Source organism: Salvia miltiorrhiza, chromosome 1 (genome assembly GCF_028751815.1).
Source record: "Salvia miltiorrhiza cultivar Shanhuang (shh) chromosome 1, IMPLAD_Smil_shh, whole genome shotgun sequence".
Lineage (NCBI taxonomy): Eukaryota > Viridiplantae > Streptophyta > Magnoliopsida > Lamiales > Lamiaceae > Salvia > Salvia miltiorrhiza.
The window spans coordinates 66,627,781-66,654,303 of record NC_080387.1 but is presented as its reverse complement, the minus strand read 5'-3'; the positions used below and the strand labels follow the sequence as shown (position 1 = coordinate 66,654,303).

The window sequence follows — 26,523 nt, the reverse complement described above, 5'->3', positions numbered from 1 at the left end:
AAATGAGAAAATGTATATAAATACAATCTGATACTCCCTCCGTCCCATAAGCTTAGGCTGATTGGGATTTTCACAAAGATTAAGAAAAATCATTGGAAATGAAAATATATAAGTAAATTTCCTAGTATGCCCATATTTATTATTTAATGATGTATTAAAGTGGGAGTAAATTAAAGAATTAAATAGGGATATAATAGTAAATGAGTAAAAAAATATTACTCCCTTTTTATGGAAACAAGCCTAAGCTTATGGGACGGAGGGAGTATTAAAAAGTAAAGAAAAGAATAAAAAGGAAAATAGAAGAAAACATTAAATAACCTCAATCCTAAAGTGAAAGAAAGAATTAGAAAGATAGAATAAAAATGTTTTCTTTTTTTAATGTTCATACTACATATTTGTTTTAAAAATATCTTTTATGCGTTTTATATCAAATTAAATATATTTTTATAATTTTTTAAGTAAGATACATGTTGTGTGCTTTTTTAGAATAAAATATTAAGAGAACAGGAAAACATATGTTTTAGATTTAAAAAAAGAAATTGAATGAAAAAAATCTTTACTCCTAAAATAAAAGCTGTCAATATGTGTACATATTTAAAGATGCACTAATTAAAAAAGAAATTGAATGAAAAAAAACGGTTACTTCTAAACAATACATGTACTGTTCTTTTTCCTTTTCTTTAAAAAAAATACAGTCGACATTTGATTGATCGTGCCTTATAAAATTTTAATTCAATTTTAAAATTACCCTTCAAATTAAATTTATTGACATTTAGATTTAAATTAGAGCGAAAATTTAAAAGGATAACGGAGAACTATAACCTCTATGCCTATACAATTAGATTAACTATGTGAAACAAATTTATTAGCAACGAACTCAATCTAGAAGATACTCGATTAGAAAACTATAAAATAAAGAAAATAAAAAATCACGAATTTGCATATAAAATTTAGAATTATTCCAACGACAATCATCTTCGTTTATTCAAACGACAATTATCTACTGAAGAACACATTTCTTGACTTTTCAGCAAAATGCCCACATTAAATCCATATTCCACCAAAAGTATAATTCAAAAGAATTGTCGCTCCCATCATTTAAAGTTAATGGTGCAATAGATACATGATCGAGATAGCTTTTCTCACGCTAATATTAATAATTACTATTCATCCCAAAAAATAAGAAAGAATGTTATTTTAAAGCGGATTTATATACTAATCCAAGATTTTATCATTTTATGTATGAAAAGAAGAAAAACAAATAAACATCACAAAACTTGTAGAAAAAGATTCCAACTTTACAAGACAAAAAGTAATTATGTTGCCACCGAGACACGTCAGAATCCACAATAATGCGCGCCAAATTCACCTCAAATGCGCGCCAAATTCACGTTCACCAAACGGTAGGCCTCTCTCTCCTCTCGTCTTCCTCCCTCCGCCGCCTCACCTGATTCGCGATGAGAGGCGGCGACGCCATGTCCGGCGGCGAATTACCAAAAAACAACATCACCACAGCAGATCCCGCTACTCTGCTGCCTCACATCTCAAAATCTCAAGAGAAAAATACCATAAAACATCAGCGATTCACACATATCCGCCGGTGAAAACATATTGAAATATGTAGTAAAAATTGGGAAGAATAGAATAAGGTTGTGAAGGGAAAAGAGAGTATAAAAAGGTTTTGGTTGAAATGGGACGCCACCCAATATATTACCTCACTTTCGCTGTCTTTATATTTTTACAATTAATTATTGCTCATGGGTGGGTCCTCCATGTTCGTCCCTTGCCTATTCTACCCCTGATTTTCTTTTTATTTTTTTAAAATTTATTACACAAAAAAAAAACACACTCACACCTTAGCCTAGGGTTGTAAATGAATCGAATATTTTTGCTCGATTCGAGATTCGATTCGAAATTGCCCTATTCGTATTCGAAATTATTCGATTCGTATTCGATAATAAATATTCGATTCGATTCGATTAATATTCAAATACTTATATGAAATTATGATATTCGATTCGATATTCGATTCGATATATATATATATATATATATACATATATAATATTTTAATTATAATTTTATAATACCTAACTTTTAATTTTAGCACTCCTTTAAAAAAAATCTAATTCTATATATATACACATATATAATATTAATATTTTAATTAAAATTTTTATAATATTTAACTTCTAATTTTAACCCTCATTTATTTTTATTTTTTTCAATTCTAAGTTTCTAACCCTAATTCTAACTAAGAGAGGCGCCGCACCCTCACTCATTTTTTCCAAATCTGATAGGACTTCTCTTCTCCAGAATCTCCATACCGCGGTGCGTTTGCACTGGTCCATCTTCTCCGCCGCGAGTCCGCGACGTCGCCCAGCTTCTCCGCCGCAGCGTCGCTCTCTCCGGCTCTCCCTCAACACCGTGCCTTCTTTCCACCATTGGTGCTGCTCTGCTGCTGTCGCGCGCGCTGCTGCTGTTCTGTGCGCGCCGGTGCGCTCAGTGCTGCTCTGGTGCTGCTGTTGTTGCTCACGCCGGGATGCGCCGTGCGCAAGCCGGTGGGCGCAGAAGACTGGTCAGATCTGAAGCTCTGAATGCTGCTACTGTGCGGTACAGCTCTTGGTCAGATCTGAAGCTCTAGTTCCTGCTGCCGTCGAGGAGAGACGTCCTCAGCTCGGGATCCCCCTTAAATCGATCAGACTAGCAAGAGTACTCTTCACCCAATCGATCAACGCCGCCCCACCCTGCTGACCGCCACTCCATCACCCAATCGACCGTCGCGCCGCCTGCATCTGCTGCTCGTCGCCGCGCCACTTGCATCGCCCCCACACAGCCAACCTTCTCTTCTACTTTGTAAATGCTAAATGATGAAATTTTGGAAAATTAGAGTATCATCAAAATTGGTTTTAAGTGTTGATCTCTCTTGCTTCGTAAATGCTATATGATTAAATTTTGAAAAATTAGAACAGCATACAAATTGGTTTAGATATCAGGAGCTTTCATTTTATTGATACTTTTGTTTCTTCTACTTTTTGAAATGTTGAAATACAGAATCGCTTGATATTCTTGCAGGAATATCACAATTGTGTTCCATTGTAGTGTTATATTGAGGATTCTCGTAGTGGAATTATCACTTGAACATTTATTTAATATTTTTTTTCATTCAAAATTTCGAATCGAATAATATAGAATACAATTCGAATATTCGATTCGAAAAATTAAGGTACATTTAAAAGACGAATCGAATACTCGAATCGAATCGAATAATTCGAATATAGCAACGAATCAAGTTTAATATTCGACATCGAATCGAATCACGAATCGAATATTAGTACCATTTAACGAATACGAATCGAATATGTTGATATTCGCTTCGATTACAACCCTACTCTAGCCTTCTAGGTAACTCGAACCTACGACTTATTGGTTGGAGGAGAAACTCTAGCCTTCTAGGTAACTCGAACCTCCGACTTATTGGTTGGAGGAGAAGCGTCTTACCAACAGACCGCGCTTCATCGTCTCATGATTTTCTTATCTATTCATTATAAAATTTCATATTTTCCTTATTTAATCACACAGAAAAAAAATTCTACATTATTTTTAGATTATACTCAATCACTAAGTATAATATTATATTTATTCTTATTTTTTTTTTAGATTATACTCAATCGCATTCTATTTATCCTTGTTTTTTTTATAGCTCTTAATATAAATTAAAATAATATAATATTAATTATAATATTTTTTTCACCACTCTCAATATATTTAACAACTCGATTTTAAAATTCATGTCACTCCCTCCTATAAAATTTTATCATGAACGTGGATATTATGTTTCTTGTTTGCCTTTTTAATTATTATCAATTCGGAAGTATATCTTAATGAGTGATTTTTGTATAATCTAATGTATATGTAATTATAAAATAATATCTATATCATCAATTTTGTTAATAAATTTATCATTAGTGATTGAATTTTCATAATCTAATGTTATTTTATATCACTTCGTATAATTGTATTTCTCACTGATTCTCATCATGTTTCAACTGTGGATAATTAAATAAAGATAAAATTGTTAAAAACATTGATAATATATGTATGAGTTTATAATTTTTACATTCTAATGATATTTTCTCGGTCCATTTTAGTAATAATCATGTGTTTATGATTTACAGCATTAAATAAAATTAAAATGTAAATAATATAAAGCCTTTAGACCGGGATCATCTAATCTTTTTTTCTTTCTTTCTTATTATTATCTTGTCAGATTCCAAGTGGGAAAAAATAAGAGCATAGAAGAATTTTGGAGGGAGTTATATTATTGTGCATGCTTTTTACAAATTGATCAAAGAGAATAGGAGATTAGTTTATACTTGCTCATTATATCAAGTAGAATTAGATATACTATCAAACTATAAAGATAATCCATATAGTAAGAGAATGACTTTGAAATTGGTGAAATGAAGTATGGATGATAATTTTTAAACATATATATACTCCCTAATATAAGAACATCAATTAAATGTGATCGAAATATTTCAAAATGATTTATTATTCCAAAACATTTCTATTTGCACAAATTGGGTATCAAAATCCCCCCCCCCCCTCCCCCCCCCCTTTTTGAAAAATTACATCATGAAGAATAATCGTATAATAGATTATTAAACAAAAATTATTTAGATACTCTTAACAATTTTCAACATTGTCACAGTGGAATGAAATTTTATTTACTCTTAACAATTTTCAACATTGTCGCAGTGGAATGAAATCTTATTAATCGTAACTGATTCAGATCATAATACTATTTGATAGGGAGGTTTTATGTAGAATACTAATTTATGACAAAATTAGTTATCATATGTGAGAGGGGATCAAATAATATTCCATTCATCTTAATTAATTTGATTAATACTTTTTTAATCATTTTAATCAAATTGATCAATTTTTTATATAAAATATATATATATATATATATATATATATATATATATATATAAATATCTAAACACCTGATTAAAATTCATGTAAAATTTGATCAACCTAACTTTGACGGTACAAGTAATACATAGGTACTATTAAGGCGTGTTTGATATTGGCTAATACACTGTATTAGCTAATTTAGTACAGATCAGTCTAGTGTTTGATATTATTTAGTAATAATGCGGATGACCCGGTTTAATCCCACAACCCAGCATTATTAATCCAAATTTTTTAGGATTAATAATACCACCTCCCTCCTAGGATTAACTTAAACCATAATATTTTATATTTAGCAATGATAGCAAACACCAACTCAGTATTAATAATATGTCATTATCCACGCTAAATATCCTGATTACAAATTATCCTACATAATCATTTACTGAAAATCAAACGAGCCCACTGGGAGGTGCATGCATTGCTTGATAGTGGGGGACCACATTGAGTAAGTAGTGCTGCATTGGGGTTACTTTGATAACATTAGTTTTGATTTTTATGTTTTTCATTTAAATTTAATTGCTCTAATTTAAATAACATATTTTTCTAATAGTTAAATACGCCATTAAATTAAAATATCATTAAAAATTACATTGAATTTAAAATTCGAATTTTTCATTTTTTTTATTTATAAAATTAAGGTGCATGCATTGCACGCGCCTAAATCTCCCCCATCGTGCATACTCGAAGACTCGAGTAACCCACCCCTGCAACGCCCTACTCGAGTGCAACGTTCTACTCGAGTAGGCACTCGTGTAGGTGCGTTATTGATGCTGTTAGACAAAGTTTAGTATTGAATAAAATGTAGCACGCAGAAGAGCATACACTTTGTGGGAAAAAGGCAGGTCGATTAATTGCGAGGGCAGTATGGTAACTTCACAGAAAGTCGGCTTTTTAACGTTCATGATGTGGTTGTGGCGAGATCCTCCTGACACGTCACGTGCCAAAGCGAGTTTTCTTCACATTCACGTCGTTAATTTCCACGTCAGCCGTTCCAGTGGGGCCCACACAAACCCTAAAAATTGCCACATACGACCCATTTCACCACAAACCCAAGCGCCTTGACATCCTTCCAATTCTGCCCCATCACACGACCAGGAACCCACCACGTGTCCCAACAGCCCCATCGCGGCCGTCCGTGGCAGATGACCCGGTCAACTCCCAGCCAGCAAACAAATTCACTATTGCCGTTGGATTTCCGTCACCTGGCTCTTCAACGCCTATGATGCTGCCCGAAATATAAGCGGGCAGATCTCATCGCCTTTAAGAGGAACGCCCTCTCCTTCTCATTTCTTCGCTCAAACCCTAATATCTCTACACCGTCTTAAAATTGGTGTCTAGTTTAATTCCTTTGATTCTTTTTTCTCCAAATTTATAATTTAAATAGCCCCAAGTTGCCGCAGATCGTTCGGCGACGGGTTTTTCGCGGCGGAGAGTAGATTCCGGCTTTTCGATACATGATTTTTGGGGGAAATTGCTGCCGGAGGCTCGACGGAGCTGAGCGCTGCCGACGGTGTGATTCATGGCGTCCGCCGTTTTAGCGAGCCAGAATGAGTCGAGCTGGGCCCACATGGGAAAGACGCAGTACGCGAATCCCCACCTCAATTCAAACCCTCATCCTAACCCTAAGAAGAAGCAGAAGCAATTCCACCCGTCTGCGGCGAACGGTGTCGCCAGTCGTTACCGCAGCAGCAACAACGTCGATTCGCCGGCCGTCACGCAGACGGCTTCCGATGATGCCTATTCTTTCAACCAGACGCCCGCCGCGCGTAACTCTGGTAACTTTGGTGGCCTTTTGACTTTCAATGTTTCGACGTACACCAAATCCGAGCTCCTGGATCTCCGAAAACGCCTCTCTGCCGAGCTCGGTCAGATCCGTGATTTGCGAGATCGGATTGAGTCTGGTCGATTCAACATTGTCGAAACCCCTAGATCTCAACCGAAATCAAAGAAATTTAGTGGCAGCAAACGGCCTGGCCCTGCGATTGGATCCGCCCCCAAGAAATTGAGCGATGGATATGACAATAGCAGTTTGGAGGCGGGTAATTTTGGGGATTTGTTGAAAGAATGCGAGAAGATTGTTGGTAAATTGATCAAACACAAAAAATTCGGGCATGTTTTCAGAGTACCCGTGGATGCAGTTGCGTTAGGTCTTCTCGATTATCATCAGATTGTGAAGCATCCCATGGATCTGGGTACTGTCAAAGCGAATCTGGCGAAAAATGTGTATCAGACCCCTGTAGATTTTGCTGCCGACGTGAGGTTGACCTTTAACAATGCGTTGCTGTACAACCCTAAGACCGATCCTGTTAACTCGATGGCTGAGCAAATGTTGGCACTGTTCGAGGAAATGTTCAAGCCGGTCCAGGAGAAGTTCAATAGCGCGTTGGACAGGCGGCGTGAGAAGGATCCCCGCGAGTTTAAAATCAACAATGACTTTCCGTCCCGGGATGTTGAGGAATTGCAGGGGAGCTCTTGGAACAATGGTTGTCAGGTTCTGGCTGCAAAGAAGTCGAAGCCGAAAGCTAGCCATGTTCCTGTCTCCCACATTATGAAGAAGTCTGATAGAATGCATGCATCAATGCAAGCCCATTCTACTGCTTCTACGACCTCTAATCCCCCACCACCGTTGAATCCGCAGCCACCAGCACCGGAGCCCTTGCCCCCTTCACCCGTGAGAGCTCCTCCTCTGCCTGCGGCTAAGGAGCAAAAGGCTGGAAGAGTAGGGGCGCCCAAGCAGCCGAAGCCACGGGCTAAGGATCTTAATAAGAGAGATATGAGTATGGAAGAGAAGCAAAAACTTGGAATTGGGTTGCAGAGTTTGCCTCAGGAGAAAATGCCTCAACTGGTTCAGATCATCAGGAAGAGGAATGAGCATTTGGCTCAGGATGGCGATGAAATTGAGCTTGATATTGAGGCCCTTGATACGGAGACGCTGTGGGAACTGGATCGATTTGTGACCAATTGGAAGAAGACGGTGAGCAAGACTAAGCGGCAAGCGTTGATGATGAACAACAATCCAGCCGCTGGAGTTTCTATTCCCACCAGTCCTGCTACCGATGCTGATGTGGTATGGTTTATTTGCTCGATCATCCTTTTTTGTGGTATTTTTTTTACCAGTTTTGACAATCTTGGTTTTGTTGGTATTCACTTACGCTGATGCTAATGTTGTGTAGGGCGCAATGAGTGACAAAAATGATGATTCGGGCAAGAAGATTAAAGAAAATGAGGAAGAAGATGTAGATATTGATGATGATATGCCAGCAGCGAGCTTCCCTCCTGTTGAAATTGAGATTGAGAAAGATGAAGGGGTAGGTGGTGGTGTGGTCGTGGGCCAGGATCATGATCAGGAGAATAATGGTCGAGGCAATGCCAGCAGTAGCTCGAGCAGTTCTGGCAGCTCAAGTAGCGATTCGTCATCCTCGAGTGGTATTGATACTGATTCTTCTTGCGTTTCTACATTGTGTTGAGGGAGTAGTAAGGAAAATGAGGGGATTTCCACAGAAACGCTCATTCGTTTGAGCTTGCTTTTTACAGATTCTGATTCAGGGAGTTCATCTGGTAGTGAGTCGGACGCAGATGATGCACAGTCTTGACAACTGTTTGAGCAAATCTGCAAATGAATTGAGAGCTCAGGTGGGCATTTGGCTGCTGTGATAAACGAGCATATTTGTTCATAAGGTATTGTATCAGTTTCTCGTCATTTTAGTATTCTACTCTACTTGGGCTGTTGGCTGAATATTTGAATTGAATTTGCAGAATGGCAAATGAGGTGCTTTGGGGAATTGTTTGTTGTTGTAGTTGCCGGATCAAAGATTAATCATCGCTTGGATGCAGTAGCCAGCTTAAGCTTTAGGTGAAGAATAGAAATTGTTAAAAGCGTGTAGATAGTTTGGTTAGGTTAATTTTGTACAGCAGCTTTAGTGGGAATTTCTCCCCAGTTAAAGAAAGCTATTATTTCGCTTGTGTTGTGCCTTGGCATATTTCGATTTGGTCGACAATAATTCCGTTAAATCTGTTTCGGAACGGGATAGTCTTTTCTTAAAATTGGTCGGCCTCACTCAAAATTTATGTTCTGTAATCATGTGATTTGGTTGTCTAGGTGGTGGGGGATATTGTTTAATCTAAAATGACGTTTTTTGGGGGGCTACAATGACACTTTTATTGCAACACTCATTTGTAAAATGACATGCCCTTTTAGCTAGTTTCTATGGATAGGGTGAGCTAAGATGTATATTCAATATTCATTATAATTGCGAATCAGAATATATCATTATAATTGTGACGCAGAATAAATCAAACAAGCATCGACATATCTGAATACAAATAAAGTGATGGCAGTAACACAACATATGAATAAAAAACGGGATAACATATGTGGTGAAACGGGAGAGGACAAGCTGAGAATTTGCAGTTTCTTCTATTCGTGCAAGATAAGTATATATCCATTCCAAACATTCCCTCATCAACCCCAACCACTGCCTCAGATTCATCTGTCTGCTCATCACTGTCAACACTTTACACTGAATTCAGCCTCATCAGATTCTTCAAGACCAAGAAGAGCATCTTCACTAGCTGTATTGTGGTGCCGAACAGGTTTCAAATCCTTTTTTACAACCCTCAACATCCGATGTAACCCATCATCTGTTATATTTTTACACAAGCATTTGAAAGCCTGTACAAGATATCACTAATTATTTAGCCTGGAGGAGGATAAGAAAAGCAACCGGGGATGCACTAAGATCTATTATGAGTCACTTGACAAATAATATCTGAAAATCTCAGATAAGGACTTCAGACTATATTAGAGTCGCCACTTATATAACTAACATATTTGTATAGGAAGATCTCATGACCAGTTTACACTGGATTCCAGCTCAACAGTCAATCTTAAAACTCATATATGCCAGAAGTTGGTTAGTCAAAGGAATTAGTATTATACTATAAGATATTCAAGGTAAAGATGCATAAAATATTAGCACAACTTAAGTACAGGAGCAGATGACTGTGGCAACAGAGAAAGCATTGTGTCCAGTGTCCACAAGTACGACCATCAGTTCAGGCGCACCATCCCCATCAGGTTAATCTGCTCCTGAGGATTCGAGATCCGAAGAGACAAGCTTTTTAATGACACATGATCAAAGAATTTTCCAGGGCGAAGTATGATTTGAAGCAGTAGTTAGTTGGATAAGTAAATATCTCAGAGCATGTAATTTACTTGCGTCCGTGGTAGCACAATTACGTTCCTATAACAACAAAAATTGTACTCCTAATAAACAGTTCTCTGAAGAACCTTGAGCATGATCTTAGCAAGCAAAGCCAAGATTAAGTCATTAAAACTAATTTTAGTGGAGGTCGATAAAGCTTCCAAAGTTCAAGTCATTGGTCGAAATGAGCAATTTGCAAATAATTCTACTACAAATATAAGAAATCTGGAGATAAGATTGATCAAATTATAACCATCTTATAAAAAGCAGAGAAGTTAGTTTCTAATACTCCAAAAAGTCACTTTCCCATCTTCACACATTATGTAAATGTATTTTATGTACTTGGAATATTTAAATTACATAAAAGATTTCACACTAGACCTATTTACTCATAGAAAATAAAAGGATTGTTAATTGCAAAGATTATTAAATAGGGGTAGATTAAAGAGAGAATATATATTGCACATTTAATAAGTAAACTATGATTTTGGAACAGTTAAAAGACGAACAAGGGACTATTATCATGGGATGTAGGGCGTAACATAGATTGAAAGGGAGTACCTCTTTTGATAGTTGACTTTCCATGGCCTGCGGTTTCTTGAATGCTTTCTCATCATTGCTATTCAAAGCCCTTGTGACACAGATACTGAAAGAATGTTGTATAATATACCCAAAAACCGCATAAAGTAGGATCAAGATCCTTTGCCTCTACACCACTTGCCACAGTTTTAAGCCCCTCCTCCTTTTTGTGCATTTGCTAGCAACAACTGAAGCTGCTCAATACACATATGGGCCAAAACACTAGGAATTGCAGATTTTGGCCATCTAAACTTTTCTTGTAGTTCAAAAGATGTTACTTCAGTTCCGAGTGATGATGAGAATAGTCCTTGGACTGCCAGAAACTTCAGAACTTCTTTCTACACACGGAATTTGGCAGCATCTTGGTCAAGCTTTAAATGCTTTTGAACAGCAGGAAGGGATTCCACGACCCAACTTTAAGGAATTCAGTAGTCCCCAGTGTCCCAGAAGATCTTTATCCTCAATAGATCCGATCTCAGAATTGTCATCAGTAGTTTGATTCTGATCTGAAGACTTCTCACAAGCAACAACACATCAAATCCCAACTTTTTGCTATCATGAGATGAGGCTAAAAGGGACCCTTCAATTATTATTTCACAGAAGCAGAGCAGATTTTTTTTTCATATCTTCGTCAGCAGAGTTACTTTTATGACTTATTTTGTGCTTCTTGCTCGAAATTAGACCTGATGCTGAATCGCTATCTTGTATGACAGAAGGTAGACTCCTGCAATATCCAAGACATGTAGATCAGCAAAGACTTGAAATACTACTTAATCAGTGATAAAATCTTTAAGCAAACAAATATGAGTAGTACCTTCAGGCAACTGGCAATAGTAGATAAATAATCAGCAGCAAAAAGGGCACTTTTTCTGTAGGGGGAAGGCAATAGTTTATTGAAATTATGGTCAATAGAAAGTTTTTCACGTATTTTAACTTTTTAAGAGCTAAAAGTAAGGCGTCAGGATTTCAAGCTTCAGTTGCTCCTTCAAACCACTCTTGTAGACATGGTGCTTCAAGGAGATGCTTCAGCTGTGCGTCCGCAGGCAACTAAACCAAGACACAAATACAGGGCAATATTTAGTCAAGGGTAGGAAACCCATAAGTGAACAATCCTGAGAAGATATGACACTGATGAAGGCTTATAAGTTATAACTAATACATAAACTGGTTTCATGTAAATTGATGAAGATATGCAAGTTATGTCCCAGCATAATCTAATAAAGTAATTAGAGAAGAATAAATCTTAAGGATTACTACTGTGAGCATAATCTTGTTTATAACTTAAAAAGAATGAAAAAAAGGACCTAAAAGTCTAACTTAGTCCTCATGACCACCAGAATGTATATCAACTGTATGCTCAAAATATACAAAATAATAATCTTGTTCATACCTTAAAAAGAATGAAAAAAAGTACCTAAAAGTCTTTAACTTAGTCCTCATGACCACCAGAATGTATATCAAGTTAACTGTATGCTCAAAATATACAAAATAATAATGTGCAGGTAATACGAAGGATTACCTTTCCCAATATCTCCAATAAAACAGCAACAGCAGGCTCTTGTAAGTACCATTTTTTAGCTGCAATATCAATAAGAGACATTTGGTAAATTCTTTGATGAGTGCACTATTATTATCTGATATCCATTCTTCAGTAAGCTTTCCCGATCTTGCAAGAGCTCCATATGCAAATAAACGGACCAGTAAGCAGTCTTTAACCTCCCATGGATAAAAAGGTTCCACATACATAAAATATAAATCTCAGTTACTGACTTCACCTCCAGCAAAGTTGTAATTAGCTTTAACAAGGACACTAATTTAATGCTTCGAACCATGCTAACTAACATTGTAAGACCTAGTGCAAACCCTTGTCTTGCACACTGCAACATAAGAGTATAGAAAAAGCTAAGAACATCTAAGCAATGTATCCAATCAAATTTGAACCTTAAAGAACAGACGTAGTACGATATGTCGATAACGAAGCAATGCACACAAGATGTCAATACCATATAGGATGCTTATAAGATATCATATCTGAAGAGGTGAAGCCTAAATATACGAACACAAAATCTTCATTGGGCCATATGAAACATGTCTTTTCGTTCATAACTAAGTTAAAGTACCAATAAAGTAACTCTCCAAGAACTTTCTTGGCAACTTTCTCTGCATATACGGATATGGTCTGATTAGGGTTTCTAGTGCTAGTTGAATATGAAACATTAATAAGCAAAAAAACAATTAGAAATTTTCAAATCTCCAAGTCCCAAACCTGCTACCAATAATTATAGTTAAGTCTACATCAAATCAAAAGGTTTTAGAGTCTTAGACAATTGATATAACACCTTTTACGGCCAACTGAAAGCACAAAACAAAAGAATAAATGATGGCTTATCTGACATAAGTATGTTCACGATAATGCTCTTACTATTACCAGGTAATCTTAACCCATCAACGCTCACATTTTCAATATTCATAACCGCACTAATGAGTATTTGGTTAAATACGTCACACATCCTAGTCTTTGATAAATTGTTAAATGGCAGAAAATCAATCGAGGAGAAAACCAAAAAACAATATATGGGATGGAAAAATGATTCAACTTTTAACATGAAGTTTTGTGCACTATTTAATATGCAAAAACCAGAAACAACAAACATCAGATACCAAAGGAGGAAGCCACATACAATGTAACAATATTCAACCATCCAGAAAATTCATTGACAATTATAGAGAAGATCCGTGTGCAATAGAAATAAGAAGCACACCTCTCTCGATGAGGAGACACCACGAATAAGCCTCCGCACAGCATACCTCACAGAGGGAGCACAGTTATTCAACCCATCATCCTTCTCGGCTTCGAGGTTTGACTTATCCTCTACCTCATCCTTATTCTCCAACTTATCATACGCATTCTGAACTTCCCTCAGCTCCACAACCAAGGTCTTAGCAGCCGCTTTCCTCACACTCGCATCCGCAGCTCCCAGTTCCTTAAACACTCCAATGTGGCAACACTCCGCACCACCACTACTCGTTCCACCACATAAAGATCAAAGGCAAAAGGAAAGCAGCAAGCGAAAGAGCGGGATCGAAACATGAAGAAAACGTGTTTTGCAGCTGTAGAAAAAAACGTGAGACACAATCAGAGTATGACGAGATTAGATACAATTCGTTGAGCTGGAGTGAGTTAGGCAGCTAAAACTGAGTCAGAATTGAACAATTGCGGTTTAGCTCAGATCTGAGAAACGGTTCTCGATTTATCCAATCCAATCTTCATACCTTGTATCCTTTCGAAACTTGTGCAGGTTTGTCGTGAGTAAGCTAATGCCGCCGTGGGAGAATGGTTTTGGGTTGCCGGAGAAGTGGAGTCGCCGATGAGATGGTGAAAATTGGTATCCACTATCCAGAGCACATCGATCCAAGCCGCATGGCGCATATGCAACTGAGAATTTAGAAGCGCAATTGAGAGTCAATTGACTCAGGGCCGCTCTGGACCCATATATACAGGTTACCTTCCTATTTATATTTATTGATTGGAATTTATGTAATAATTAAAACCAAATTACATTATTCTTTTTTTAGACAAATATAATACTTAAAACCAAATTACATTATTCTTTTTATTTTATAGTAATAAATTATTTATTTTTTAACATTTATATGTAAACTTTTTGGCCTATTAAATTGAGATTAAAGAAAGTTGTAATTATATACTAGTACTAGAATAAAATGAAGCACGACGCAGAAGACAAGAGTTGTAAGAAGAGGCAGTTGTATTAATTGCAAGGGCAGTATGGTAAATTGAAAGAAAGTCGGCTTTGATCTGGTTGTGGTGAGATCCTCCTGATACGTCACGTGCCAAAGCGAGTTTTCTTCACATTCACGTCGTTAATTTCCACGTCACCCGTTTGAGGGGGAGCCCACACAAACCCTAAAAATTGCCACATACCACCAATTTCACCTCATACCCAAACGCCTTGACATCCTTCCAATTCTACTCCATCAGACGACCAGGAACCCGCCACGTGTCCCAACAGCCCCATCGCGGCCGTCCGTGGCAGATGTCACGGTCAACTCCCAGCCAGCAAACAAATTCACTCTTGCCGTTGGATTTCCGTCACCTAGCTAATACACGGCTATGATGCTGCCCGAAATATAAGCGGGCAGATCTCATTGCCTTTAAGAGGCACGCCCTCTCCTTCTCATTTCTTCGCTCAAACCCTAAATATCTCTACACCGTCGTAAAATTGGTGTCTAGTTTAATTCGTTGTTTCTTTTCCCCCAAAATTTTAGCCAAATTTTTAATCTAATATAGCCCCGTGCTGCCGCAGATCGTTCGGCGAAGGGGTTTTCGCGGCGGAGAGGAGATTCTGGCTGTTCGATACATGATTTTTGGGGGAAAGTGCTGCCGGAGGCTCGACGGAGCTGAGCGCTGCCGACGGTGTGATTCATGGCGTCCGCCGTTCTAGCGAGTCAGAATGAGTCGAGCTGGGCCCACATGGGAAAGACGCAGTACGTGAATCCCCACCTCAATTCAAACCCTCATCCTAACCCTAAGAAGAAGCAGAAGCAATTCCACCCATCTGCGGCCAACGGTGTCGCCGGTCGTTACCGCAGCAGCAACAACAACTTCGATTCACCGGCCGTCACACAGACGGCGTCCGATGATGCCTATTCTTTCAACCAGACGCCCGCCCCGCGTAACGTGGGGAACTATGGCGGTCTTCTGACCTTCAACGTCGCTATGTACACGAAATCCGAGCTCCTGGATCTCCGGAAACGCCTCTTTGCCGAACTCGATCAGATCCGTGATTTGCGAGACCGGATTGAGTCTGGTCGATTCAACATTGGCGAAACTCCTAGATCTCAACCGAAATCAAAGAAGTTTAGTGGCAGTAAACGGCCTGGCCCTGCGATTGGATCCGCCCCCAAGAAATTGAACGATGGATATGACAATGGCAGTTTGGAGGCGGTTAATTTTGGGGATTTGTTGAAAGAATGCGAGAAGATTGTTGGTAAATTGATCAAACACAAAAAATTTGGGTATGTTTTCAGAGCACCTGTGGATGCTGTTGCGTTCGGCCTTCTCGATTATCATCAGATTGTGAAGCATCCCATGGATCTGGGTACTGTCAAAGCGAATCTGGCGAAAAATGTGTATCGGACGCCTGTGGATTTTGCTGCCGACGTGAGGTTGACCTTTAACAATGCGTTGCTGTACAACCCTAAGACCGATCCTGTTAACTCGATGGCTGAGCAAATGTTGGCACTGTTCGAGGAAATGTTCAAGCCGGTGCAGGAGAAGTACAATATTGAGCTCGACAGGCGGCGTGAGAAGGATCCCCGCGAGTTCAAAATCAACAATGACTTGCCGTTCCGGGAGGTTGAGGAATTGCAGGGGAGCTCTTGGAACAATGGTTGTCAGGTTCTGGCTGCAAAGAAGTCCAAGCCGAAAGCTAGCCATGTTCCTGTCTCCCACATTATGAAGAAGTCTGATAGAATGCATGCATCAATGCAAGCCCATTCTACTGCTTCTACGACCTCTAACCCCCCACCACCGATGAATCTGCAGCCACCAGCACCGGAGCCCTTGCCCCCTTCACCCGTGAGAGCTCCTCCTCTGCCTGCGGCTAAGGAGCAAAAGGCTGGAAGAGTAGGGGCGCCCAAGCAGCCGAAGCCACGGGCTAAGGATCTTAATAAGAGAGATATGAGTATGGAAGAGAAGCAAAAACTTGGAATTGGGTTGCAGAGTTTGCCTCAGGAGAAAATGCCTCAATTGGTTCAGATCATCAGGAAGAGGAATGAGCATTTGGCTCAGGATGGCGATGAAATTGAGCTTGATATTGAGGCCCTTGATACGGAGACGCTGTGGGAACTGGATCGATTTGTGACCAATTGGAAGAAGACGGTGAGCAAGAATAATAGGCAAGCGTTGATGATGAACAACAATCCAGCCGCTGGAGTTTCTATTCCCACCAGTCCTGTTACCGATGCTGATGTGGTATGTTTTATTTGCTCGATCATCCTTTTTTGTGGTAATTTTTATTAGTTTTGACAATCTTGGTTTTGTTGGTATTTACTTACCCTGATGCTAATGTGGTGTAGGGCGCAATGAGTGACAAAAATGATGATTTGGACAAGAAGATGAAAGACAACGAGGAAGAAGATGTAGATATTGATGACGATATGCCAGCAGCGAGCTTCCCTCCTGTGGAGATTGAGATTGAGAAAGATGAAGGCCTCGGTGGTGGTGGTGGTGGTGGTGGTGGTGGTGTTGGTGTTGGTGGCAGCGGCAGCGTGGGCCAGGTTCATGATCAGGATGATAATGGTCGAGGCAATGCCAGCAGTAGCTCGAGCAGTTCTGGCAGCTCAAGTAGCGATTCGTCATCCTCGAGTGGTATTGATACTGATTCTTCTTGTGTTTCTACATTGTGTTGAGGGAAAAAATAAGGCAATTTCCACAGAAATGCTCAATTCGTTTGTGCTTGCTTTTTACAGATTCTGATTCAAGGAGTTCATCTGGTAGTGAGTCGGACGCAGATGATGCACAGTCTTGACAAGTGTTTGAGCAAATTTGAAAATGAATGGAGTGCTCAGGTCGGGCATTTGGCTGCTGTGATAAACGAGCATATTTGTTCATGAGGTATAGGAGTAGTATATGCAGCTTGCTTGTCATTTTAACACGGTTGTTGGCTGAATATTTGAATTGACTTTGCAGAATGGGAAATGAGGCGGTGTGTCATGGACGAGGGGTTTGGATGGAGGAGGGGTTTCATTGCAAATGAAGAGAAAGAATTTGGAATTTTGTTCCATTTGAGATCTGCCATAACACGTGTTGTCATCCGAGTCCCAGATAGTTAAAGTAGAAGTTGTTAATTGTTTTTTATTTCGGCCAACGTTTTTAATCAAATGGACCAGCTTTATGTTTGTAGCTGGGGAAATATCTTCTTTTTACACAATGCTAGTGCTAGAGAAAGAAAAATCAAATATCTCCTCTCTAAATTCTATTTTATGTTCATCCTTCTACTAGTGTTCTAGCCTATTTAACACTACAAAATCTCAACATTTTGTACTGGGGGAAGCAGATGCCCGATCAAGATTTAATCTCTTGGGTGCGTTGGGTGAAGAAGAGTTTGGTTAGGTTAATTTGTACAGTTTTCGTCTCCCAAGATATAGTGGGAATTTCTTCCAAGTGAACGAAAGCTATTTATTCAGCTTGTGCCATTTGCATTTTCCTATTTGGTCGACAAAAATTCTGTTAAATCGGCATACGCTTGTTCAATTTGGCAACCAGATTTAAAGATTGAGAAACTGATGCTTGTTGAGCACATTATTCCTGCAAAATTTATGTGAGTAGGTTCTCTGTTTGGGGGGAGGGATTTGTTTGAGAGCTAAAATGACTCTTAAACAGAAAGTCTTTGGTCCACGCATCTCAATCAAAACTGGCCATATTGGATATTGTTCTTTTCCAAGTTTCTAAGGAGAAGACGTCAATATCTGAATGGGGATTTCTCACCATATTCATATACTAATCGGAATATAATCAAATTGAACTCGAGCTCAATTAATATTAGAAAAATAAATAATCAAATTGAACTCGAGCTCAATTAATATTAGAAAAATAAAGTGATGTCAGTAACATAACATATGCATAAAAAACGAGACAACAGATGTAGTGAAAAAGTCCCAAGTTGGGATTGACAGTGCAAAATTGACTCAATATGTGTTGGTAATTCATTCAGCAAGCGCCACAACAGCCGGAAAGCAGCACTTTATATAATCAATCAAACTTGCCTCCGCAGAAATTCAGCATCTCATCTCAAACTTCCTGCTTCGCGAGAGCAAGAAATGCGTCACCAAGTTGGGATTGACAGGCAGTACAACCATCTGCTTCCAAAGCATCAACAAAGCTAGAATTGAGCTTAAAAGTGGTTAAAATCTGGAACACCTTTCCACAAAACTTACGCACACCAGCTCTTCTCGCCTGCTTTTCAGGCATATTCGTCACTAGGTGCTTGATCAAATGGCTTAGCTTTGGAATATGGCTTTTCAAAAACTTTTCTGACGCCTTCTCACTAGCACTACTGTGAGACTTTAGAACCTCCGTCACCAAATCTAAGGCTTCAACTTGCCGAAACTGTGATTTGGCGCAACTGCATTTCTCCAATAGGAAACCAAATAGCTGTTTCCCAATCCATGGTCGCCGTCTGAATATTTCTTTCAGGAACTCGCATTTCATTTGTGATTTCTTGCTATCAAAGTAGTCCACTAAAATATTCTGCAGTATATCACACACCCTTTGTAGCTCAGACTCCGAGAAGTTGCTCGCATCAATGATTTTCAGAATCCAAAATGTTGAACTTCGGGCAAGTGAATTGATCATGCGGTGCCGACTCCAAGAGGCAGATTGTTTCTTCTTCGATGGATTAGAAGCAGATTTTTTTCTTTTGAAAGGCTTTGCTGCCAGCTTCAGATACTTTTCCAGGAGAGGCTCAAGTACAGCAACGGACACTGTTTCACCTTTTGGATACTCTTTAGCTTTAAATATTTTCTTTTGTATAATTCCCCATATACGCTGACTAAGCTGCTCGCTTCCTTCTGTCGTTTGCGGATTAGTAAATGCTTGAGCAAGGTTTGAGAATACTTTGATCACCTGCGGTTTCCCTGCATCAACAATAACCAAAGAAAACTAGATCTGATTCAGATTCATTCAGGAGTCAATAGGAACTCAGAGAAGAAGTTGATGTAAATCAACCATCACAACTACACGCAATGGCAATACTAAAAAATTTATGAAATACAAGTTATATAACTTATGTCAAAGCATAAAATAAGAAGATGTGCGCTGTCTAGAACTATTGAGCACAAATATCATTTCAACTCGCCTGGATTTTCGTGCAAGTACATCTCCAGCAATGAGAGGACACGGAGCTTAAAGAGCACAAGCTGAGAATGTGCAGTTTCTCCTCCGGCCTGGTTCTTCTTTTCCCTGAATATTCGTGCAAGATAAGTATCCATTCGAAACATTGCATCATCATCCATCCCCTCATCAGATTCATCATCAGAGGCATCAGGGAGTTGAGCAGTAACTGCATCAACCCCAACCACTGCCTCGGATTCATCTGTCTGCTGATCACTGTCGACAGTTTCACCTGTCTCAGCCTCATCAGATTCTTCAGCTTCTTCAAGACCAAGAAGGTCTTCACCATCATCATCTTCACTATCTGTATTGTGGTGCCGAGCAGGTTTCAAATCCTTTTTGACGACCCGCAACATCCGATGTAACCCATCATCTGTTATATTTTTACAGAAGCATTTGAAAACCTGTAGAAGATATCACTAATGATTTAGCCTGGATCAGGATAAGAAAAGCAACCGGGATGCACTAAGGCATTTTATGACTAGGGGTACATCATCAAGTAATGCTGGTTCGATGAGTGATATAAGGAAAAGCCCAAATTTAAAGAAACATAAGAGTGTGCATGATTGTTGATGGCACGGGTTTTAATAAACGTTAGGTGAGTGTGTTGTTAGTGGAAGAAGGGCCCCACTTTTATTAGTGAAAGAAGGAGTCCAAAAACGGAAAGTGCACACTCTTGTGGGACATCCCAAAATGGAAAAGAGTGCACACTCTTGTGGGACATCCCAAAATGGAAAAGAGTGCACACTCTTATGGGACGGAGGGAGTAATATCTGAAAAGCTAAGATAAGGACTTCAGACTATATTAGATTCACCACTTATATAGCTAACATATTTGCATATGAAGATCTCATATCTAGAGCCTTGCCAGTTTACCGTTTAGAAGTTAAATACTGCTACACTAAATTCCAGCTCAACACTCAATCTTAAAACTCAGATATGCCAGAAGTTGGTTAGTTAAAGGAATTATTATTTAAGATATTCAAGGTAAAGACGCATAAAATATTTGCACAACTCAAGTACAGTGAAGTGACATGAATGTTTATTTGGTACCTGCTCAATGGCAGATCGCAAAGGAGCAGATGACTGCGGCAACAGAGAAAGCATTGTGTCCACAAGTACATCCATCAGTTCAGGCGCACCATCCCCATCAGGTTCATCTTCTCCAGAGAATTCGAGATCAGAAGAGACAAAAGCTTTTTTACAACACATGACAACTTCGCAGGCAGCTTCAAAGAATTCCCCAGGGCGAAGTATGATTTGAAGCAGTAGTTGGATAAGTAAATATCTCAGAGCATGTAATTTACTTGCGTCCGTGGTAGCACAATTACGTTCCTATAACAACAAAAATTGTAATGAACAGTTCTCCGAAGACCCTTGAGCATGATCTTAGCAAGCAAAGCCAAGGTTAAGTCATTAAAACTAATTTTAGTGGAGGTCCGATAATGCCTCCAAAGTTCAAGTCATTGGTCGAAATGAGCAATTTGCAAATAATTCTACTTACAAATATAAGAAATCTGGAGATAAGATTGATCAAATCATAACCATCTTATAAAAAGCTGATAAGTTAGTTTCTAATACTCCAAAAGTCACTTTCCCATCTTCACACATTATAAAAATGTATTTTAGGTATTTGGAAAAGTTGAAAATGTATTTTATGCACTTGGAATGGTTAAATTACATAAAAGATTTCACACTAGACCTATTTACTCATAGAAAATAAAAGGATTGTTAATTGCAAAGATTATTAAATAGGGGTAGATTAAAGAGAGAATATATATTGCACATTTAATAAGTAAACTATGATTTTGGAACAGATAAAAGACAAACAAGGGACTATTATCATGGGATGTAGGGCGTAACAGAGATTGAAAGGGAGTACCTCTTTTGATAGTTGACTTTCCATAGCCTGTAGTTTCTTGAATGCTTTTTCATCATCGCTATTCAAAGCCCTTGACAGGGATACTGAAGGAATGTTGTATAATATACCCAGAAACCGCATAAAGTAGGACCCAAGATCCTTTGCCTCCACACCACTTGCCACAGTGTTAAGCCCCTCTCCTTTCTGTGCATTTGCTAGCAACAACTGAAGCTGCTCAATACACATATGGGCCAAAGCACTAGGAATTGCTGATTTTGGCCACCTGAACTTTTCTTGTAGTTCAAAAGATGTTACTTCAGTTCCGAGTGATGATGAGAATAGACCTTGGACTGCCAGAAACTTCAGAACTTCTTTCTGCACACGGAATTTGGCAGCATCTTGGTCAAGCTTCAAATGCTTTTGAACAGCTGGAAGCGATTCCACGACCCAACTTTTAAGGAATTCAGTAGTCCCCAGTGTCCCAGCAGCATCTTTATCCTCAAAAGATCCTATCTCAGAATTGTCATCAGTAGTTTGACTCTGATCTGAAGGTTCTTCTGAAGATTGGCCTTCATCAAGAAACATGGTCATCAAACTTTCAATGAACAGAATACAGCCAGACTCAGTTTTGAAATCTGACATCAAATCTTTCACTGTTTTTGATCTGGTGATGCAATCAAATTTTCCATTGCTGTGTTTCTGCAGAGCCACAATAACCTCAACCCTCCTCACGTCATCATGCACTACCCATTCAGACAGTTCTTTAAGAAAATGTTGAGCAACTTTATAAAGCCAAGAATCTTTTGTGGAGAGTATGTCCATAAGACCTTGGACAACCTTGTATGACAATATAACATGCACATAAGAAGCAGGAAGCTTTGGAAGCAGAAGCGACAACACATCAAATGCTAACTTTTTGCGATCATGAGATGAGGTTAAAAGGGACCCTTCAATTATTGTTTCACAGAAGCAGAGCAGATTTTTTTCCATATCTTCGTCAGCAGAGCTACTCTTACGACTTCTTTTGTGCTTCTTGCTCGAAATTAGACATGATGCTGAATCAACATCTTGTACGACATCGGGTAAGAGATAACTAACCAAAACAGGCCATACACTATGCACGCGTGGCTGACAGAAGGTAGACTCCTGCAATATCCAAGACATGTAGATCAGCAAAGACTTGAAATATCACTTAATCAGTGAAAATCTTTAAGAAAACAAATATAAGTAGTACCTTCAGGCAACTGGCAATAGTAGATAAATAATCAGCAGCAAAAAGGGCACTTTTGCTGAAGGGGGAAGGCAATAGTTTATTGAACTTATGGTCAATAGAAACTTTTTCTTGTATTTTAAGAGCTAAAAGTAAGGCGTCAGGATTTCCAGCGTGAGTTGCTCCTTCAAACCACTCTTGTAGACCTGGTGCTTCAAGGAGATGCTTCAGCAGTGCTTCCGCAGGCAACTAAACCATGACAAAAATACAGGGCAATATCTAGTCAAGGGTAGAAAACCAACAATTGAACAATCATGCAAAGATATGATATGAGGAAAGCTTATAACTAATACAAAAAGTGGTTACATGTAAATTTGTGAAGAATATGCAAGTTAGGTCTCAGCATGATCTAAATCTAATAGAGTAATTACGGAAGAATAAATCTAAAGGATAACTTAAAAAGAATGAAAAAAAGACCTAAAAGTCTTTGACTTAGTCCTCATGATCACCAGAATGTATATCAAGTTAATTGTATGCTAAATATATTCCACTCCACAGAATGATGACAAAATAATAATGTACTGCAGGTAATATGATGGATTACCTTTCCCACTATCTCCAATAAAATAGCAACAGCAGGCTCTTGTAAGTACCGTTTTTTAGCTGCAAGATCAATAAGACATTTGGTAAATTCTTTGATGAGTGCACTACTATTATCTGATATCCATTCTTCAGTAAGCTTTCCCGATCTTGCAAGAGCTCCATATGCAAATAAACGGCCCAGTAAGCAGTCTTTAACCTCCTATAAATAAAAGGTTCCACATAAATAAAATATAAATCTCAATTACCGACTTCATTTGACGAGGGACCAATACTCACCTGACCCTTCATGGAAGAAGAGACCTCCAGCAAAGTTGTAATTAGCTTTAACAAGGACTCTAATTTAATGCTATGAACCATGCCAACTAACATTGTAAGACCTAGTGCAAACCCTTGTCTTGCACACTGCAAACAAAAGAGTATAGAAAAAGCGAAGAACATATAAGCAATGTATTCAATAAAATTTGAACCTTAAAAAACAGATGTAGTACAATATGTCGATAACAAAACAATGCAATCACAAGATGTCAATACCATAAAGGACACTAATAAGAAAGCGTATCTGAAGAGGTGCAGCCCAAATCTACGAACACAAAATCTTAATTGGGCCATATGAAACATGTCTTTTCATTCATAACTAAGTTAAAGTAGCAGTAAAGTAACTCTCCAAGAACTTTCTTGGCAACTTTCTCTGCATATTCGGATATGGTGTTATTGGGGTTTCTAGTTAATAAGCAAAAACAATTAGAAATTTTCAAACCTCCAAGTCCCAAGCCTGCTACTAATAATTATAGTTAAGTCTGTATCAAATCAAAATGTTTTAGAGTCCTAGACAATTGACATAACACCTTTACGGCCAACTTAAAGCACAAAACAAAAGAATAAATGATGGCTTATCTGACATAAGTATGTTCAAGATAATGCTCTTACTACTACCAGGTAATCTTAACCCATCAATGCTCACATTTTCAATATTCACAACCGCACTAATGAGTATTTGGTTAAATACGTTACGCATCCTAGTCTTTGATAAATTGTTAAATGGCAGAAAATCAATCAAGGAGAAAACCAAAAAACAATATATGGGATGGAAAAATGATTCAACTTTTAACATGAAGTTTTGTGCACTATTTAATATGCAAAAACCAGAAACAACAAACATCAGATACCAAAGGAGGAAGCCACATACAATGTAACAATATTCAACCATCCAGAAAATTCATTGACAATTATAGAGAAGATCCGTGTGCAATAGAAATCAGAAGCACACCTCTCTCGATGAGGAGACACCACGAATAAGCCTCCGCACAGCATACCTCACAGAGGGAGCACAGTTATTCAACCCATCATCCTTCTCGGCTTCGAGGTTTGACTTATCCTCTACCTCATCCTTATTCTCCAACTTATCATACGCATTCTGAACTTCCCTCAGCTCCACAACCAAGGTCTTAGCAGCCGCTTTCCTCACACTCGCATCCGCAGCTCCCAGCTCCTTAAACACCCCAATATGGAACTTAGGCAACACTCCCCCACCGCTACTACTCGTTCCACCACTCTCATTACCATCAATTTTCAATTCCACGTTCATCTTTTCAGGCCCTGAATCGATTTTCTGACCATCTGCGCCGTGCCTCACCTTATCCTGCAACTTCCTATGTTTTTTCCTCTCCATCGAATTCAAGGAAGCCTTGTGAGCACTCGAAGATGCCGGTGCAGCATCAGCATCAGCATCATTCACACTCTCAGTCTCCGGTAACTCAATATCCTTCTTCTTTTTCTCCTTTTTCATTCTCTTTCTCGAGGGTTCTACATCCGCATTCTCAGAGCTCACGTTCAATTTCTGCTTATCTTCGCCATTCTCTACCGCGGATTCCAGCGCCGAACTCGACTCTCTCTTCTTGCTACCCATTTACCTCAGCTCAAAACTTAATTTTTCTGAAGGCGGCGGCGGTGGAATGTGTGGAGCAGCGGCGTGACGGAGATTTCTCGCCGGACGGCGGAGAGAAGGGAGAGAGAGCGGAAGGGGGAGGATTTCTGGTGTGAATTGCGGTTTGTTTTGTAGGGATTTGTAACCTAGAGAGTACATGTCAAAATGGGCTACATGTTACGTCAATCTTTAATACACGAAATGGGTCTTAGATATTGTATTGGGCTTTTCTTAAGATGGAATAATTAGTCATGGTATTATTACCGGTTTTAAGAAAAAATTGTAAAGTGTATTGATAATGGAGAAAAATATATTATAATTAGTATTGAGAGTGGTGAAAATGTGAAAAAGTGTTATAATTAGTATTGGAAGTGGTGAAAAAATGAAAAGTTAGAATAAATAAAGTATTATTAGTGGTGGGGTAGTTGTCCAAAAATAAAAAGAAAGAAAGAGGAACTTATTTGGGGGACGTCCCAAAAAGGAAAAAGATGAACTTATTTCAGGGACGGAGGTAGTACTTTTTTTTTTTTAAATTGTCATGCTATTATTAGTTGGAGTTGTTTAAATTTATTTGGTGATAGTATAATCAAGTCCTAACACACACACACACACAAATAGTGAGTTTTACAATTTTATAGTAAAATTTAGTTAATTGTAATTATAGAGTACAAAACATAATTTCCTCATCTCCAATACAAAATTTATATCTATCTATCCATATATAGAATGGTTTGAATAAGATCTCTCACATATGGTGATCTTTATTGATTTGTAAGTATTGATTTAATATATTATATGAGTGGTATTTATCTGGAGGGAGAAATTTTTTCTATGAATTAGAATTCTAGAGAAAGCGAAAATTTTACTAATGTTTTGAATATCGTTATTCAACATATTGGCTTATTCATTATTTTCATTTCTCACGAAAAATAGTAATCTCATTTATGCATTTATACTGTATTTCGACCCCAAGTTGAATGAATCTAACTTGTTCATCTATGCAGTGCTCGTCAACATATTCCGCCCTAAGTTGATCGCGTTTAGCGACTTAGCGGCGACGAAATTGACAACCTGCAGGGGGTTGAGATACAATTACTACTTTATTTGGGTCGATATGTTGCCGACGATGCTGAGCAAGTATCTAATAAGGCGAGTCGAAGGCATGCTGGAGTTGAGGATGTTTGAGAAGCTGGCAGCAACTCGATGTACAACAATCATCGCGACACCATCATCATAAATCTACAG

The 26,523-nt window shown here is 38.5% G+C and overlaps 3 protein-coding genes and 1 pseudogene across 5 annotated transcripts; 2 read left to right on the top strand and 2 right to left on the bottom strand.

Moving 5' to 3' along the window:
* Nucleotides 1-6,168: 6,168 nt before the first annotated feature.
* Nucleotides 6,169-8,944, top strand: LOC131005187 (transcription factor GTE7-like). Of its 2 annotated transcripts, XR_009095215.1 has the most exons (4): nucleotides 6,169-8,050; nucleotides 8,157-8,409; nucleotides 8,518-8,661; nucleotides 8,740-8,944. XR_009095215.1 is itself a non-coding variant. In XM_057932021.1 (3 exons), the coding sequence occupies exons 1-3, from the start codon at nucleotides 6,503-6,505 to the stop codon at nucleotides 8,574-8,576; spliced, it is 1,860 nt and encodes a 619-aa protein (XP_057788004.1). In that variant the 5' UTR covers nucleotides 6,262-6,502; the 3' UTR covers nucleotides 8,577-8,944. The 2 variants fall into 2 exon arrangements, 1 of the variants encoding a protein (XP_057788004.1); XM_057932021.1 differs by having other exon boundaries at nucleotides 6,262-8,050; nucleotides 8,518-8,944.
* Nucleotides 8,945-9,233: 289 nt separating this feature from the next.
* Nucleotides 9,234-13,810, bottom strand: LOC131005188 (uncharacterized; annotated as a pseudogene).
* A 672-nt stretch (nucleotides 13,811-14,482) lies between these two features.
* Nucleotides 14,483-17,974, top strand: LOC131005186 (transcription factor GTE7-like). 2 transcript variants are annotated; one of them, XR_009095214.1, is made up of 4 exons: nucleotides 14,483-16,761; nucleotides 16,866-17,157; nucleotides 17,259-17,403; nucleotides 17,479-17,974. XR_009095214.1 is itself a non-coding variant. In XM_057932020.1 (3 exons), exons 1-3 carry the CDS (start codon nucleotides 15,211-15,213, stop codon nucleotides 17,315-17,317), a joined length of 1,902 nt encoding a protein of 633 aa, XP_057788003.1. In that variant the 5' UTR covers nucleotides 14,891-15,210; the 3' UTR covers nucleotides 17,318-17,974. The 2 variants fall into 2 exon arrangements, 1 of the variants encoding a protein (XP_057788003.1); XM_057932020.1 differs by having other exon boundaries at nucleotides 14,891-16,761; nucleotides 17,259-17,974.
* A 369-nt stretch (nucleotides 17,975-18,343) lies between these two features.
* Nucleotides 18,344-25,468, bottom strand: LOC131005184 (rDNA transcriptional regulator POL5-like). The gene is made up of 8 exons (XM_057932018.1): nucleotides 24,622-25,468; nucleotides 23,631-23,756; nucleotides 23,356-23,553; nucleotides 22,776-23,000; nucleotides 21,563-22,687; nucleotides 20,734-21,015; nucleotides 19,646-20,084; nucleotides 18,344-19,424 (listed from the first exon to the last, which is right to left on the bottom strand). The coding sequence occupies exons 1-8, from the start codon at nucleotides 25,258-25,260 to the stop codon at nucleotides 18,580-18,582; spliced, it is 3,879 nt and encodes a 1,292-aa protein (XP_057788001.1). The 5' UTR covers nucleotides 25,261-25,468; the 3' UTR covers nucleotides 18,344-18,579.
* Between the last annotated feature and the right edge of the window lie 1,055 nt (nucleotides 25,469-26,523).